The following is a 17,905-nucleotide window of genomic DNA, read 5'->3' on the forward strand; positions in this document are numbered from 1 at the left end:
ATTTTTACCATCTCACTCTTAATTTCATTTATATCACAAGTGCAAAAATCCTGAATATTGAGCAGGTTAACCATATCATAAGTATTTGTTAAATTCAATATTAAAAGTTACTAACAAGTAATCTACCTCTGGGAATTTGTTACAGTCTTTAAAATAATCTACGATACAGGACAGAAACACAGCACCCCTAACTCTTTATATCATCCCTAACTCTTTGCTTGAAGAAAGGTAATACATAGAAGATAATTATATTCAGAAATGGCTTGGAGCAAGATGACAAAGAAATATAACATCTAATTTAAATTGTATTTATTTACATCATCCTCTTTCTACTCCCTTCCTCATTTCTACAAGTTCTGAAGTTGGCTGAGACAGTGAAGACAAAAAGTAGTGGTGTAAGTTGAAGAAAAAAGTCAGGGAGAACCTAGAGTAGCCAGTCTGTGACACTTATACTATGTAGAAGGAACCAAATAAAATTAAGATCATTAAAAAAAAAAATCTAATCTATCTTAAGTATTAAGATTTTTTTAAAGATCAAAATTTTACAAAAATATATACCAGAAAGTACTAACTAAAAAATATTTTAAGAAAGCCAAGTTCTCAGATCTTCTGTACCAAGTACTCATTACCCCTATCTTCTCAAGTTACCCTATAATTAGTCCTAGAATTAAACTCTAACACAAACTGTCTTAATCTTAAAGGTGCTCATACATTCTTAATAGCAAAGAATCAGCCTTAATTAAAGGACATCCAGAGTGGGAGATCATGCACAGACAAAATTCCAGCAACAATGGTTACAAATAAATTGCTTATTTAAAAAAAAGATGAGGCAACATGAACACAGATCAAACTCAAATGAAAAAAAATGTAAAGAGATTAACTTTCCTAAAGCTTATGCACTTTATATATTAGAAGTGATGGGACAAAACTGAATATAGTCAGATAAAATAGTTAACATGGGAGAGAAAAATAGCAGAACCCTCTAAAGTATAAAAGCCAAACACTAAAGCACAGGATTCTGGGAACAATTGATACAGAAGTCAACAACCATAAAACTTCATATACACAGAAAAACACAGTAACTGATTTTCACATTTATTCGAGTATTTGAGTGTCTGCTATGTGAAAATAGTTCTTGCAAAGATGAATCATCAGACTCGGATTCTGGAAGGGGAGATGTAACATTGTTATAAAGAATTAAAATCAAATAGGAACAGTAAAGTGTCCTAAGAAAGGTAAACAAGTGCTAAGTGAGTTCAGATTAAGAAGCTTCTATTCATGTTGGGGGAGATCAGAAAAAGACTCCTAATATTTGAGCTGGACACTGCTAACTAAAATTTACACGGAGAATGATTAAGAGGGGTATTCTGGGCAATGAGCATAGGCAGATGCTGGGAACCAGAAGACATACATATATACTGGGTTGGCCAAAAAGTTCATTCACATTTCTCTGTAACATCATTCAAAAACCCGAACGAATTTTTTGACCAACCCGAAAGATTATATAGCAATGTCAGTCTGACTAGAGTACAGCTTTTATGTGCGTATGTGTGTGTGTTCAGTCGCTCAGTTCTGTCCGACTCTTTGAAGACTCCATGGACTGTAGCCCACCAGGCTCCTCTGTCCATAGAACTTTCCAGCAAGAGACTAGAGAGTGTGTGTGGGGGGGGCGGAGGGGGGGCAGTTGGACTTTGGACAGATGTCTGCCACCCTACCTCTCCAGATACCAGCATGTGAAATAAAGCAAACTTTCTTTCCTTTCAAAAACAAAAACAAAAACAAAACTGTAGTGGGCTGCCATTTCCTTCTCCAGGTGATCTTCCCGACCCAGGGACTGAACCCTCATCTCTTGCATCTCCTGCATTGGCAGGCAGTTTCTTTGCCACTATGCCACCTGTAATTTCATATGAGACTAAAAAAGCTGGGAAAGTATAAAAGAAGTCAGATTATAACTCTGAATGCTAAGACAGGTCTTTAGTGATGAGTCATGAAAAATCATTAAGGATTAAGAGGCAAGGGAATCTGATTTGGACAGAATCTACTGAATAACAAGGGATGAAATGAATGGGGAGAAGAGCAGACATTAAACAGTAAATTGTGAGAGATCATGAAGACCTCAGTTGCAGTGGTGATGGTACAAGAGGGAGAAGGCAGAGTTCTAGGTCTATAATGTATAAGGTGCCATTCCACTCTACCGAGAAACTTTTAAAATCTGAACACATCATTCTCACTTTTAAGAAAACTGTGATCTGGAAAAATAATAAATGTTAAAGCATCAAGAACTAATTAATAAGGTAATATATGATTTCCAGATAAATATTACACAGAAAAAAGTACTGTACTGGAAGAAATCAAGAGAGGGGAAAAATAAAAGTGGAAGCTTTATTAAAGAGGTTGGAGTTGATTTGCACCTCAATGAAAAGGTAGAACTTTAAGAGGAGAGGGATAAAATCTCACAAACAATTTGATTAATAAGAGTAAGATATGTTAAACAATTTATTAAGAGTAAGATATGTGAGATACATTGAGGTAATTTTCGGCAAAATGGTAAACAAAACACTAGTACATTAAAAATAATAATACAAAAAAAACCCTTCAAAACCTCAATTACCTGAATGTAACTTCATAAAGATATCAAAAAAACAAGGTATTATTTATTACAGGTTCGAAAGCTTAAAAATAAGTATTTTCTTAGTCTCGATTTTTAAACGAGAGAAAGGAGAGACCACGCCTTAAAAAAAGAACTTTCAGTCAGTTTGAAAAATCCAAAATGTTATGTTTTGTTATTTGTGAAAGAAGTTCCTCAAGACATAACATAATCTGATAAACCCTCTTCATATTCTACATACATATTCTACATCTACAACCAGGATATGTACTCAAACCCATCTGACTCCAAAACCAGATACACTCAGTGCTGTATTATAATTTTTCTTCTGATTTCAAAATCTCAAATGTATTAATCACAAAGTGCAGGGCAGAAGTAAGAGATCAGTAAATCTCAAACTACTGAACATAAACTGATGCAAAACTGAGAGACAGCACTTTGTGCAAATATATACCTATTCAGATAAAAATACAGTCACTGAATATTAACTTTTTAACAGAGTGAATTAACCTATGAGGAACGGGGGTCTTAGAGTGACTAGTGGTTTTTCAATTAGTTCACTTACACCTTCCAAGGCTGGGCTATCTTACCTGGCCCTTTCCTCAGCCTTTCATGACTTATCTTCCCTCTAACAACCCTTATAAGACTGTCCTTGATGAGTAGATTTCTTTTGTATTCTTTTAAAAAATTCCTTCCTTAAAGAGTAGAAGGGATGTCAAATTTCTTGTTTTTTATCTTCTAATTCAAGAAAAGCTCTAACCTCTTATCTCACATTTCTTTAAGGACAAGAATTCACATTCTTTCTCATAAAACAAACATTTTGTTAAGATTACAAAGGGTTGAAAAAAATTACACTATTTTATTAATGATTATTTTAAACCAATTACTATATTTAGTATTATTGGGACTATATTTTTAGGATTGGTTTCTTAAAAATGACCCACAATAAAGGAAAAATGCACTAGGAATATGCATAATTTTTATAAGACATTCAACTGCACTTGCCTCAAAATAAATACATTAATTCATTTAAAGGAAATCCAGTTTTCAACCAGTAACAGTGCCTATTATGTCCCAGCACTATTCTAGGTACTTGGGAAACCACAATTTTTTTAAAAACTCCCTTTTCTTCATGGAGTTTATCACCAGCGGGAGAAACAGTTAATAATAAATAATGTTAGAAAATGATAAATGCTATGGGAAAATAACAGAACAGGGTAAGTTTAGCAGAGTGCTAAGGTAAGTGCAATTTTAAATGGGTGGTCAGAGAGGATTTAAGAAGCTGTCACAACTTGAGTAAAAACTTGAAGGGAAGGGAGTCAGCCATGATGATACCTGGGGGAAAAGTACTCAAGGCACAGAAATCAACCATGGCAAAGGTTCTGGTGTATCCTAGAACAAAGAGGCCAGAGAGGTTAAAGAGAAGCCAGCACGGGTAGAGTAGTAGTAGATATAAAGAGAGCTATGTATGCAGGCAGAGAGTATAGATCATGTAGGGTTTAGGGGACACTAAGGAATCTGGATTTTACTTTGAATGAAATGAGGATTCACAGAAAGTTTGGTAGAGTGTCATGATCTGTTTTACCAGAAACAATCTGGATGATAGATTAAATATAGATTAAAGGGAGAGCAAGGGTGAATGCAGGGAGACCAGTGAGGAGGCTACAAAGAAACCCAGGAGAGAAATATGTATTTTCCATAAACTTGACCACAGTTTGTTTATGCTTACTTTCAAGCATAAATAGATAAAACAAATCTCAGATCCTGCTAATAGGAAATAACTGGATCTTACTGAAGTTTATTATAGAGCTCTTGGCATATACATGTACACACATCTTTTAACTACTCACTGCAGAATACCAAATGTGTTCCTTTACAATCAGTTATTCTCTGAATTTTTAAAATATCCTTTTGTAGCTGAAACTATTCTTTAAAGAAATAAGCCAGTATTTCTATAGCTATCAATTATATACCATTTTTGAAGAAAAAATAAGTTACTTCTGTTCATTCAAAGTATAAATTATTTATCTTGGATTGGTGTTTCTCAGACTATGTGAATTTTACATTCTTAACACATTTTACATTCCTAAAACATTTCAGTTCCTTCAGGTAAGACAAATTTCTACAAAAGTTTCTATTTTTATACAACTTTCTTTAAGAAATTACTTTCTTCAAATTGATACCAAAGTTGCCTATCAATGTCTGGGTTGTTCATTTCAGGAAAAGGCAACCATGAAAAACTCCCATTGTCACAAATAACATGTTTCAAAAAGACGTTCCTACATGATACCAAAAAAACCCTCTATTATCTTATCCTCCTGGAAAAGGCAAATATTGAATACAATCTCCATAAATTCTAAATAAGTTATTCTTAACAATGTATAAGATATACATGTATTTAAGAGAAAGAGTACAATAAGTTGAAGGTATTTTACTTGCTTAGAAGAGGACTAAGGAATACAGGAGATTTTGAAATAAAAACTCATACCTCTAAAAAATGTTTTTCATGAAATGGAAATAAGCACATTGTCCTATAACATTTATGAAGGAAATCAAGAGTGAAATTTGAAGGAAAGTAAGAGTCAAAGAATTTACTTGCTTCAAAGACTCAGGAAAGCACTTAGATTTGGTTTGGATTTTTAAAGAGACTTCTCCTGTGACAATTCTTCGGAAGAAATGGGTGTGTAAACTTACATAACAATACTCCATTTAAATTCATTAATTCACTCAACATTTAAGTGTTTATGTGCCAGAAACTGCACTAAGCACTGGTGGTAGTCCCTGTTCTCAAGGGCTTAGAGTTTTCCCTTATTCCAGTTACTCAGCAGCTACTATGAAGCCAGATGTTGTGGATACAACAAACAGGAAACAGAGTTCCTACCTGCATTCAGCTTATACTGGAGGAGGAGGGAAATGCCTCAAGAATGAGACACACACCTAACTTAACAAGGACGACATATAAGTGTTCTACGCGTTACTTTTGAAAGTGCGGACACTTCCTTCATGGGAGACACAAAGAAGGGAGTGATTGATTCAGGAAGAAAGGGAGGGGAATTTAGGAACTTCAGATACAGCTCAGCTGAGTCCTCAAAGAGGATTACACGCTCACCTGCTGACCTTGGGGGAAGGGTTGCAGAGAGAGCAACTGGAGCTAAGGCAGAGAGGTGTGAATAAGCTGTTGTGTTTGACAGGCCTGGAATATGAATGTGAGGGATAAATCATGGAGTCTTCTGTAAGCCACATGAAAAGACTGGACTTTACCAGCATATATGAAAGGCCCCTGATGGGTTTTATTCAGAAAACCAGCATTTGTGATCAGGTTTTTCTGGTGTGGTGAGACACGGATTTACATAGGAATGAGAAAAGAATAACACTAGATAATGATGTCACCACATGAAACAACAAAGGAGACTGCCCAGTTAGAAAATTAAACCCCAATCAGGAAAAAAAATTAAGCCACTTAACTATCCAAGTACTTCTGGTAAAGTTTTTAATCAACATCTTGAAAAAGTAGAGGAAAGGTTTATACATATATTATGGATTATAACGTCTACATATCTATTTTGAGTTTTCTAAAGAGGTCTTCAGCTCTTTACAAATCGTGTAAGGACATCTGGAGCTGCTGATTGCTGTACAAAAAGAAGTGAAGCTATTTAGAAGACAAGTCTTTGACACATAGGGAGAACCATGAGTAACAGAAGGTATTTCTCAAGTAAGGTTTAAAGGTTTCCAAAGTTCAAGATAATCAAGTTCTCTTAAATCAGCGCGTTTAAAAGGTGTGTCACAGGGGTGGAGCAAAAAGAGGAGGGGTTCAGAATTAAGACTGTTGTTGCTGTTCAGTCGCTAAGCTGTGTCCTACAATTAATATAAACACACACACACATATGTATGTATACCTATGTATGTAAAGAAGCAACTCCATGTTGCTGGAACCAAAATCACTACTTGAAAATCTCCCAAGCACAGGAAGAAATGAACGCCTACTAAATTCAACGAATACAGACAGACTAGAGGGAGGAGAGGAGGATCACACTTCAAAGTATAAATGGGATGTATGTGTGGCGGGGGGGTGGGGTGGAGTAGTGGGGGTAGGTTAACCACTTATCCAGAACCCATAATCCAGCCGGTGACGAGGAAATCATCTTCGAACCTCACAATTCACATATAAAGGCAAGAAAACATCACTTCCGAACTCCACAATCTAGCCACCAGTCACTGGTCAAGGGGATATAATCACACACTCGAATCCCAGAACTCAAGGACAGAAGTACCATCCCCACACAGCTCGAAGGGAGGTGAAGGATTCCCCCTATACTGACGACGGGAGCAATCACACTTAAACCCAGCCCTAAGGGAGTCAGTGCCTCTCAGGCCAGGTGTTGCCGAGGCCAGGGACAGTGACAGACAGCCCCGAAGCCCCCACAATCTCCGCCAGAGCCGCCTCTACTCCTCGCACCCCCCTTCCCCAACACACACCCTCCCCTACCTGATATGGCGGCGGCGGCTCCTGATCCGGCTCCGTCCCCTCGCCAAAGCTGGCCCGGTCGGACTGAGACTCGTGAAGCAGGGAGATGTCATCCGAAGTGGGGGACTTGAGGCAGTTCCCCATCTTCTGGGGCTGGGGTGTGTGATCTGGGGGAGGAAGAAAGCAGTGGCGGGGTCGTTCGCACGCTCCGCGGTCAGCCTCGGTCAGCGAGGTGGGGTCGGGCGGCAGGCCGGGGTTCAGGCGGCAGCGGCTCCCCCGGCCCCCGGCGCCGCCGAAGGGCAGCTCATGCCAGTCCCTGGGGCTGAGGGCTTAAGGCTGGGCCGCGGGTTTCCCGGGGTCGCGGCGGTTGCCTCCTCTGAGGCGGCGGCAGTGGGGGGGGGGGGGGGGGCGGGGAGACGAAGCACTTCCCCACCCCGCCCCCCCGCGGGGCGGCGGCGGCCACGGAGCTGCTGGGCCTAATCCAGGTCAGGAGCGGGGGGCGCAGCCGTCGCGGCTCCCTCAGCTGCTGCCTCAGCTGCTGCTGCTGGCCCCGCCGACGCCGGAGCCGCAGCCGCGGGCCTCATCCTACTCCGCTTCGCAGCGGCGGCGGCGGCCAGAACGAGGCCAGCTGCGGCCCTGCGTCACGCCGCCGTGCGTGCCCTGGTCCCGCCCCCAGCGCTGGGAGGCGTGGGTAGCTCCGGCTGTGCTCCCGGCTCCTTTGCCACCCCCCAGCCCCTCCCCCGTCCCCAGCAGCTGTTTCTGGGGCTGCGTCAGTTTCTGCTTCCCTGACAGCCTGGGACGCGATTCTGATACCTCTTTCGGGTCTTCGGTTTCTCCCCACGCGAACTGCTCCCTCTTCGCTTGTCTCAGCTCTTACCTGTGCGTTATTTTGACAGTCTTCTCGCTACCTTCTGCCAAGTAATCTATTTTTAAACCCATATCTGAATGGATCACTCCCATGATTAAAATATTAAAGGGTCTATCCCTTCGGAATAAAGTCCAAACTCACTACCTCCCCAGTCACTTTCCAATCCTCCTACATCACGGTCAGAAGAATTCTTCTACCGATTATTCTATTTATTTCTATTCTCAACACCATAGTACAAGCTACCATCATTTCTCTGCTGTAATACTTTGAACTATTTCCCCTGCGTTCGCCATTGCCCCCATTCAATTTACTATTTGTACAGTTATCTTTTTAAAATGTAAATCTGATCATGTCATTCCTGTAGGAGGAATTCAAGCCTTTTAAAACATTCATTAAAAACTTCCCAATACTGTTATGACTGAAGTATTAATTCTTAAATAATTTACTAATCTGGCTACCTCCCCAGTCTCATTTGTGGCCTTGTTCCCTCACATATTCTAAACTCTAGCATGTCTAAATAGTTTTCAGTTTTCAGTTAATCTAGAAAACTATTCCCTCTGGCTGAGGCCTTTACCCATAATGTTTCTCTGACATAAACTCACTTCTCCCCACTCCTGACCTTATACTTTCCATCAAACTATATCCCCACTTGTCCTTCCTGGACTCAACTTTGATTCTACTGGGAAGCCTGTCCTCTAACCCTCCTGTCTGGGTTAGTTACCTCCTCTGTGCTCACAGTCCCTGAGCACTCAGTTCCTGAGTCCCTGTGAGTCTCTGTCACAGCCAGATCAAGCTGAATCTGCCCCTCCTCTGTACCAGGCCTGGCACATTGCCTGAGGCAGAGTAGGCTTTCTTCTTAACTGAAATAACAAAGAGCTCAAGAGGCAATGTATGTAGAGGGAGGAAATAAGAAAGATGAGAATGTTCTAATATTCATTCATTCAACGAGAGGAAAAGAGGGTCTTGATTGTCTTTTTTTCATTCTTCATTTACTAATTTTTTTTCCACCAGACTCTATATTAGGCACTAAGGAAAGTGAAAGTGAAGTCGCTCAGTCCTGTCCCACTCTTTGCAACCCCCATGGACAGTAGCCTGCACCAGGCTTCTCCGTCCATGGGATTTTCTAGGCAAGAGTACTGGAGTGGGTTGCCATTTCCTTCTCCAAGGCACTAAGGAAATCTGGCTTATTCTTGATGGAGCCCAGAATCCAGCTAGGAAGATATGTAAACAGTGAGGTCTTCTGCCACCCCCAGGACAGGTTTCTAGAGGGCACAGGAGGGAGTAATTAGAGCACTGGGTGAGGATCAGAAAGGATTCTTGGAAGTAGAACTGTGTAAAAATGGCACGTCCTAAGTGCTGTAACTTTGAAGTCCCTGTTCTATAAAATCACATATTTTATTTGAATACACTCATATCACACATTAAAGGTGATATTGCTATTTTGCTATTTTCCCTCTTTTCCAAGACTTACCTTTTTTCTTGTTAATGGCTCCCACCTGAATAGGTGTATCTGTAATGCCATGTTTGTTATCAGAATCTTTCACACATCCCCAAGAATCATTGCTTAATTCTGTGGCTTGGACAAATAAAATTATTGGATTATTTGGAAGGAAATTTTCAGGTATTTTCCTCTTTTCTCTTATTGCCATTTTTCTGGTCCCCTCTGAACTGTTGTGACAACTTCTTAATGAAGCCCTTGCCTCGGCACCATCAATACATTCTCCACACTACTGCCATGAAAAATGTGATCAGTGAGCATTCATAGACTTGTGGCTCAGAAATTTGGCATGACATTAAGGCCTTGAACCATTTGGTCCCATCCTGATCTCCAATATGACTTTTTTTATTTTAAATTTATTTTTTAATTGAAGGATAATTGCTTTATAGAATTGTGTTGGTTTCTGTCAAACATCAACATGAATCAGCCATAGGTATACATGAGTCACCTCCCTCTTGAAACTCCCTCCCACTTCCTTCCCCATCCCACCTATATGACTCTTGACTCCAACCAGGCATCCTATACTCCAGCCACATCATAATACTTACCATGCCCTCAGTTTTCACTATGCTTTTCCACTTCTGATCCCTTGCCATGCTGTTCCCTTTTGTTGAAATCCAACTATCTTTTAAGACTGTCCTTAGGTGCTACTTTCTTCATATAGCTGCCCTTGATTTCATTTAGTTGAAATATATGTAACAATATAAAATAAATGGGATCCATTACTATATTATATTATATACATCTATTTATGTGAATAGTTTAACATAATTTCTATGTATATACATAGATGTGTGTATATCTTAATATATATGTAAGAATGAATGAAATCATAACTTCCATTTATTAGCCTGAGTCTTGAAAGATTGATGTTAACATTCCTGTTTTACAGGAATAGAAATATGGCTTCACATGGCTACTCAGGGGGTAAAGCCAGTATTTAAATTATATACCAGTTGCCTCTATTAAGTTGGCAGAGGGAACTACGTCATTTTTCGTTCTGATAATCTTTCTCAGTGTATAAAAACAAGAGAATGGGAGAAGACTTATCTTCAATGCCTATAGCATCCATGTCTACTTTTGTAAGGAAGTAGCTATTCAATGATCTTTCTTCCTAATCTAGTTTTAGAAGGGAACACTTGGGAAGTATCCTGTATACCAGAAAGGGTGATCTAATCACAAAACAATTTTAAATAAAAAAAGTAACCAACACTATTGAAGTGACAAAGACTCCTCTAAACCCAGCTCTAGTCAGGCTCCTCTAAGGCCTCAAGGCTCTAACTTTGGGCTTTGTGCTTGACCTACTTATTTCAGTTTTAGCAAGAATCTAGTTGAATTAGTTTAGCCAGAGTCCCCCTCCCTTAGTATCTGACCACCTTGGCCTGCCTTTAGCAGAAATCCTATCAATGTTTTTAGCCAGAATTCCCTTTTATCCCTGATGTTTCCTCTTTGTAATTTTCCATCCACTGTCTCCCACCCTGTTCCTTGCCTATAAATTCCCACTTGTCCTTTTTGTATAATACAGAGTGAAGTCCAATTCTATACTGAGTCTTTTGTCTCCTATTGCAATAGGTACTGAATAAAATATGCCTTCACTGCTTTGTCTGATTCTTGTTTTCTCTGACTTCAGGATATCTAATGCAGAAGCAGATATGAAAATCTAGTATCTTCTGTTGAACCAGATTTTCTTTATATATACTTTTTTTAGACCAGTTTTAGGTTCACACCAAAAAACTGAGCAGAAGGCACAGAGATTTACCATAACCCCCTGCCCCCATACATGCATAGCTTCCCCCATTATCAACACCCTGCACTAGACCAGCTTATTTGTTTATTTTTGGCTGCACTGAGTCTTCATTGCTGCGAGTGTGCTTTCTCTAGTTGTAGTGAGTGGGGTCTTTCTAGTTATGGTGCACGGGCTTCTCCTTGCAGTGGCTTCTGTTGTTACACAGCACAAACTCTAGGTGAATGGGCTGAGTAGCTGTGGACCATGGGCTTAGTTACTCTGCAGCATGTGAAGCTTCCCAGACCAGGGATTGAACCCATGTTCCCTGCATTGGTGGGCAGATTCTTAACCACTGGACCACCAGGGAAGTCCCAAACATTTGTTAAACTGGTAAGCTATCACACAAAATGCTTGCTTATGTTAGGGTTCACTCATGGTGTTGTACATTCTGTGGGTTTAGACAAATATATAATTACGTGTATATACCGTTATAGCATCATACAGAATAGTTTCGCTGCCCTAAAACTCTTCTGTACTCAGCCTATTCATTCCTCCTTTGGCAACCACTGATGTCTGAGCAGTCTCCATGGTTTGATTTTTTTCAAAATGTCATATATTTAGAATCTTACAGCATGTAGTCTTTTCACATTGGCTTCTTTCACTTAAGTGAAAACTAAGATTCCTCTGTTTCTATTCATGCCTTGATGATTTCTTTTTATCACTGAATAATATTCCACTGTCTAGCTATCCCACAGTTTATTTATTCATTTATCCACTGAAGGACATTTTAGTTGCTTCCAAGTTTTGGCAATTATGGATAAATCTACTATAAACATCTGTGTATAGGAGTCTTTTTCCCAATTATTTTTATTGTAGTAAAATACACAACATAAAATTACCACCTTAACCATTTTAAGTGTAAAGTTCAATGTTAAATATGTTCATAATATTTTGCGACCGTCACCAGCATCCATCTCCAGAACACTTTTCATCTTGTAAAACCAAAACTATCCATTAAACAATAATTCTTCTTTTTCCCCTTCCCTCAGCTACTGACAACCACCATCCTACTTTCTGTCTCTGATTTTGACTGCTGTAAGTATTTTATATAAGTATAATCACACAGCATTTGTACTTTGTGACTGGGTTATTTCACTTAGCATAATGTCTTCGAGGTTCATCCTGGTATAGCATATTGTAGAATTTCCTTCTTTTTTAAAGCTGAATAATATTACATTGTATGTATGTATCACATTTTGCTTATCTATTCATTCATTGATGGACAATTGGGTTGCTTCCACATTTTAGATGCTATAATCCTGCTGTGAACATGGATGTACAAATATCTTTTCAAGATCCTCATTTTAATTATTTGATTATACACCAAGAGTGAAATTGCTGGATCATATGGTAATTCTATGTCTAATTTTTTGAGTAACTCAGACTGCTTTTCCACAGTAGCTGTACCATTTTACATTCCCTCAAACAATGTGTTTGCAGGTTTTTATGTGAACTTGTTTTCAAGTAATTTGGCTAATATCAAGGAGCACAGTTGCTGGATTATATGGTAAAAGTACATTCAGTTTGTAAGACACTACCAAATTGTCTTCCAAAGTGGCTGTACCACCAGCAAAGAAGGAGTATTCCTATTGTTCCATATCCTCACCAGTTTTTGGTGTTGACAGTGTTTGGGCCATTTTAATAGGTATGTAGTAGTATCTCATTGTTTAATTCCCATTTCCCTGAAATTTTCCTTTCATGTGCTTATTTGCCATCTGTATATTTTAACTGGTGAGGTGTTTGGCCCATTTTTTTTAAAAAAGGGGTCTTTTGCTGCTTCATAAAAATTTTAGAATCAGTTTTCTGATAACCTTAAAATAGCTTGCTGGAATTTTGATTGGGATTCATTGAATTGACAGATCAACTTGAGAAGAACTGACATCTGGACAATATTGAGTCTTCCTATCCATGAATGTGGATATCTCTCTATTTACTTAGATTTCATTATTCAGAATTTCATAGTTTTTCTCATATAGATCTGTATATATTCTATTAGATATGTATCTAAGTATTTTGATACAGGAGACAGGGATCAAGACCATCCCCAAGAAAAAGAAATGCAAAAAAGCAAAATGGCTATCTGAGGAGGCCTTACAAATAGCTGTGAAAAGAAGAGAAGCAAAAAGCAAAGGAGAAAAGGAAAGATATACGCATTTGAATGCAGAGTTCCAAAGAATAGCAAGGAGAGATAAGAAAGCCTTCCTCAGTGATCAATGCAAAGAAATAGAGGAAAACAATAGAATGGGAAAGACTAGAGATCTCTTCAAGAAAATTAGAGATACCAAGGGAACATTTTATGCAAAGATGGGCTCAATAAAGGACAGAAATGGTATGGACCTAACAGAAGCCGAAGATGTTAGGAAGAGGTGGCAAGAATACATAGAAGAACTAAACAAAAAAGATCTTCACGACCTAGACAATCACAATGGTGTGATCACTGACCTAGAGCCAGACATCCTGGAATGTGAAGTCAAGTGGGCCTTAGGAAGCAAGATTGCCAGGGGAAATATCAATAACCTCAGATATGCATATGACACCACCCTTATGGCAGAAAGTGAAGAAGAACTAAAGAGCCTCTTGGTGAAAGTTAAAGAGGAGAGTGAAAAAGTTGGCTTAAAGCTCAACATTCAGAAAACTAAGATCATGGCATCCAGTTCTCTCACTTCATGGCAAATAGATGGGGAAACAGTGGAAACAGTGGCAGACTTCATTTTCTGGGGCTCCCAAATCACTGCAGATGGTGACTGCAGCCGTGAAATGAAAAGACACTTACTCCTTGGAAGGAAAGTTATGACCAACCTAGACAGCATATTAAGAAGCAGAGACACTACTTTGTCAACAAAGCTCTGTCTAGTCAAGGCTATGGTTTTTCCAGTAGTCATGTATGGATGTGAGAGTTGGACTGAAGAAAGCTGAGTGCCGAAGAATTGATGCTTTTGAACTGTGGTGTTGGAGAAGACTCTTGAGAATCCCTTAGACTGCAAGGAGATCCAACCAGTCCATCCTAAAGGAGACAGTCCTGGGTGTTCATTGGAAGGATTGATGCTGAAGCTGAAACTTCAATACTTTGGCCACCTGATGTGAAGAGCTGACACATTGGAAAAGACCCTGATGCTGGAAAGATTGAGGGCAGGAGGAGAAGGGGACAACAGAGGATGAGATGGTTGGATGGCATCACCGACTCAATGGACATGAGTTTGGGTAAACTCCAGGAGCTGGTGATGGACAGGGAGACCTGGCGTGCTGCGGTTCATGGGGTTGCAAAGACACGACTGAGCGACTGAACTGAACTGAACTGAATGTAAGTGATATTGTATTTTTAATTTCAAACTTTACTTGTTCATTGCTGGTTATATAGAAAAGTAATTGATTGTTGTATATCAACACTGTATCCTCCAATGTTACTCCAGGAGGGGTCAATCTTACTATAATCACTTATTAGTTCCAGGAGGGGTTTTTGTTATTTCTGTTGATTCTTTTAGATTTTCTATAGAGATGATCATGTCTTCTATTAACAAAGTCAGCTTGATTTCCTCTTTCTCAACTTAAATAGCTTTCATTTTCTTTTCTTGTCTTACTGCATTAACTAGGACTTCCAGGACAATGCTGAATAGCAGTGGTAAGAGGGTACATCCTTTCTTTGTTGCTTATCTCAGTGGAAAATCTTACCAATGTTGGAATCTCCCCATTCAGTAAATGCTACTGTAGGTTTTTTGTAGTATTCTTTATACTATCAAGAAAGTTCTCCTCTAGTTCTAGTTTGCTGAGAGTATTTATCATGTATGAGTGTTGGATTTTTCCTTTCTTTCTTTTGAGTGTTGGATTTTTATCAAATAGTTTTTCTGTATCTATTGATATGATCATGTGATTTTTCTTCTTTAGACTGTTAAGATTGTAATGTAATGGATTACATTAATTTATTTTTATTAATTGGGTTTTCCCTCATTCTTTTTTTAATTTAATTTTTGGTTGCATTGGGTCTCTGTTGCTGTCCCAGGGCTTTTTCTAGTTGCCATGAGCAGGGGCTACTCTTCATTGCAGTACACTAGCTTCTCAGTCGCAGTAGCTTCTCTTATTGCAGAGCACAGGCTCTAGGCATGCAGGTTTCAGTAGTTGAGGCATTCAGGTTTAGTAGTTGTGACTCATGGGACCTAGAACTTGGGGCTCAGTAGTTTTGCTACATCAATAGTTGTGGTTTGTGGGTTCTAGAGCGTGGGCTCTGTAGTTGTGGCACACAGGCTTAATTGCCCTGCAGCCTGCAGAATTTTCCTGGACCAGGAATTGAATCCATGCCCCCTGCATGGGCAGGCAGATTCTTATCCACTATACCACCAGGGAAGTCCACATTAATTGATTTTCAACTGTTGAATTAGCCTTGCATATGTGATAAATGTCACTCAGTATATAATTCTTTTTTATACATTGTTAAATTCTATTTACTAATATTTCATTGAGGAGTTTTTGCATCTATGTTCATGAGCGCTATTGATCAGGTTTTTTTTTTCTGATAATGTCTTTCTCTGGTCTTGGTAATGAGAGTAAGGCTGGTCTCATAGGATGAGTTAGCATCTATTCTGCTGCTCTTCTGAAAAAGACTGAGAGAACTGGCATAATTTCTTTCTTAAGTGTTTATAAGAATTCAACAGTAAACCCATCTGAGCCTAGTGCTTTCTGTTTTGGAAGGTTATTAATTATTGATTAAATTTCTTTAATAGATATAGACCTATTCATATTGTCTGTTTCTTTTTGTCTGAGTTTTGGCAGATTGCTTTTTTCAAGGAATTGGTTCATTTCATCCAGGTTATCAAATATGTGGGCATAGAGTTATTCATATTATTCTTTTATTATTCTGTAATGTCAATGAGATCTGTAGTGATGTCCCTTCTTTCATTTCTTATGTTAATAATTTGTGTCCTCTTTTTTTCTTTGTTAACCTGGCTTAGAGGTTTATTGATTTTATTGTTTTTTTTCAAAGAAACAGTTTTGGTTTCATTGATTTCCTTTATTGATTTCCGTTTTCAATTTTATTGATTTCTGCTCTTATTTTTATTATTTATTTTCTTTATTAACTTTGGATTTAATTTCCTCTTCTTTTTCTAGTTTCCTAATGTGGAAACTTAGGTGACTGATTTTAGATCTTTTGTCTTTCCTAATAGATGCATTAAATGCTCTAAATTTCCTTTTGAAATAGTGCTTTTGCTGCATCCCACAAATTTTGATGTTTGGTTTTCATTTTCATTTAGCTAAGAATATTGTTTAATTTATCTTGAGATTAATTAGGATTGTGTTATTTAATCAAAAACTTCTTAGGGATTTTCTGTTATTGGTTTCTAGTTTAATTCCACTGTGATCTGAGAGCAAATATTGTATGATTTCTTTTAAAATTTGTTGAGGTGTTTTCTAGCCCAGAGTGTGGTTTATCTTGGTGAATGTTTCATGTGGACTTGAATAGAATGTATATTCTGCTGGTTATTGGATAAAGTAGTCTATAGATACCCAGTATACCCATTTGATTGATGGTGTTGAGTTCAAATATGTGCTTACAAATTTTCTGCTAGTTGCCTTCATTTCTGACAAAGTGGAGCCAAATATTAAAGAGATATTGTAAAAATATAGAAGATTTTTCTTGGAATACTTATTTTTCATAAAAATATGTTATTATATTAACATGTAATGGAATTAATATTGTGATTTAAAGGGATTAAATACATATTTTATATTTCTCAATTTTATTTTCTAACATGACAGACATGCTATATATAATTAATATAAACAGAAGCTCAATTAGGTCCTTAATAATTTTAAAAAGCATACAGTGGTCCTAAGATTAAAAGTCTGAGAATTGCTATTCTAAATCTTCCCCACTCAAGTATGTTCCATGGATTGCACTACCTAACTCACTTGGGAGCTTCTTAAAAATGCCAATTAAAAAAAAAGGAAAAAAGAAAGGCAAACTTTCAGGCCCCACACAAGACTGAATAAATAAGAATGTACATTTTCATGATCCTTTGATGATTTAGATGCCCATTAAAGTTTGAGAAACACTGGTCTAGGGGTGTTAAAAAAAATCTTCCTGACACTTGAGTTTTATAGAATGACTAGGAACAGCTGGGGAGGACTGATGACCAAGGACTCAGGAAGACAGGATAACATGGATGAAATAATAGTAGAGAGAAATGTTATGACATGCTGGGAAACTGCAAACAGAACATATCTAGATTTTTGACAACGTTCTTTTTCAATTTTTAAAAATTGTGCTAAAATACTTGTAACATAAAATTTACCATCTTATTCATTTTTTGGTGTGTAGTTCAGTGGTTTTAGACACCACAATCCATTCCCATACCTCTTTTTATCCTGTAAAACTGAAACCCTATACCTATTAAACAATAATTCTCCAGTTATCACCATGAACCATGGTTCCAATTTCTCCATATCCTTGCCAGTATTAGTTGTTGTCTGTTTTTCTGACAGAAGCCATCCTAATGAGTGTGAGGTCATAACTCATTATAGTTTTTATTTACATTTTCCTAATGATCAGTGAGGAGAAGGCAATGGCACCCCACTCCAGTACTCTTGCTTGGAAAATCCCGTGGATGGAGAAGCCTGGTAGACTGCATTCCATGGGGTATCGAAGAGTCAGGCACGACTGAGCAACTTCACTTTCACTTTTCACTTTC

The 17,905-nt window shown here is 38.3% G+C and overlaps 1 protein-coding gene across 1 annotated transcript in view; it reads right to left on the reverse strand.

Annotated features, from left to right (window-relative positions):
- The window catches only part of RNF11 (ring finger protein 11), a 47,221-nt gene extending 39,515 nt beyond the window's left edge, over positions 1–7,706 (reverse strand). The window contains exon 1 of the mRNA XM_070786557.1: positions 7,095–7,706. Within this exon, the coding sequence (XP_070642658.1) occupies positions 7,095–7,217 (123 nt within the window). The 5' untranslated portion in view covers positions 7,218–7,706. The remainder of the gene's footprint in view (positions 1–7,094) is intronic.
- Between the last annotated feature and the right edge of the window lie 10,199 nt (positions 7,707–17,905).

This window comes from Bos indicus, chromosome 3, assembly GCF_029378745.1.
Source record: "Bos indicus isolate NIAB-ARS_2022 breed Sahiwal x Tharparkar chromosome 3, NIAB-ARS_B.indTharparkar_mat_pri_1.0, whole genome shotgun sequence".
Classification (NCBI taxonomy): Eukaryota; Metazoa; Chordata; class Mammalia; order Artiodactyla; family Bovidae; genus Bos; species Bos indicus.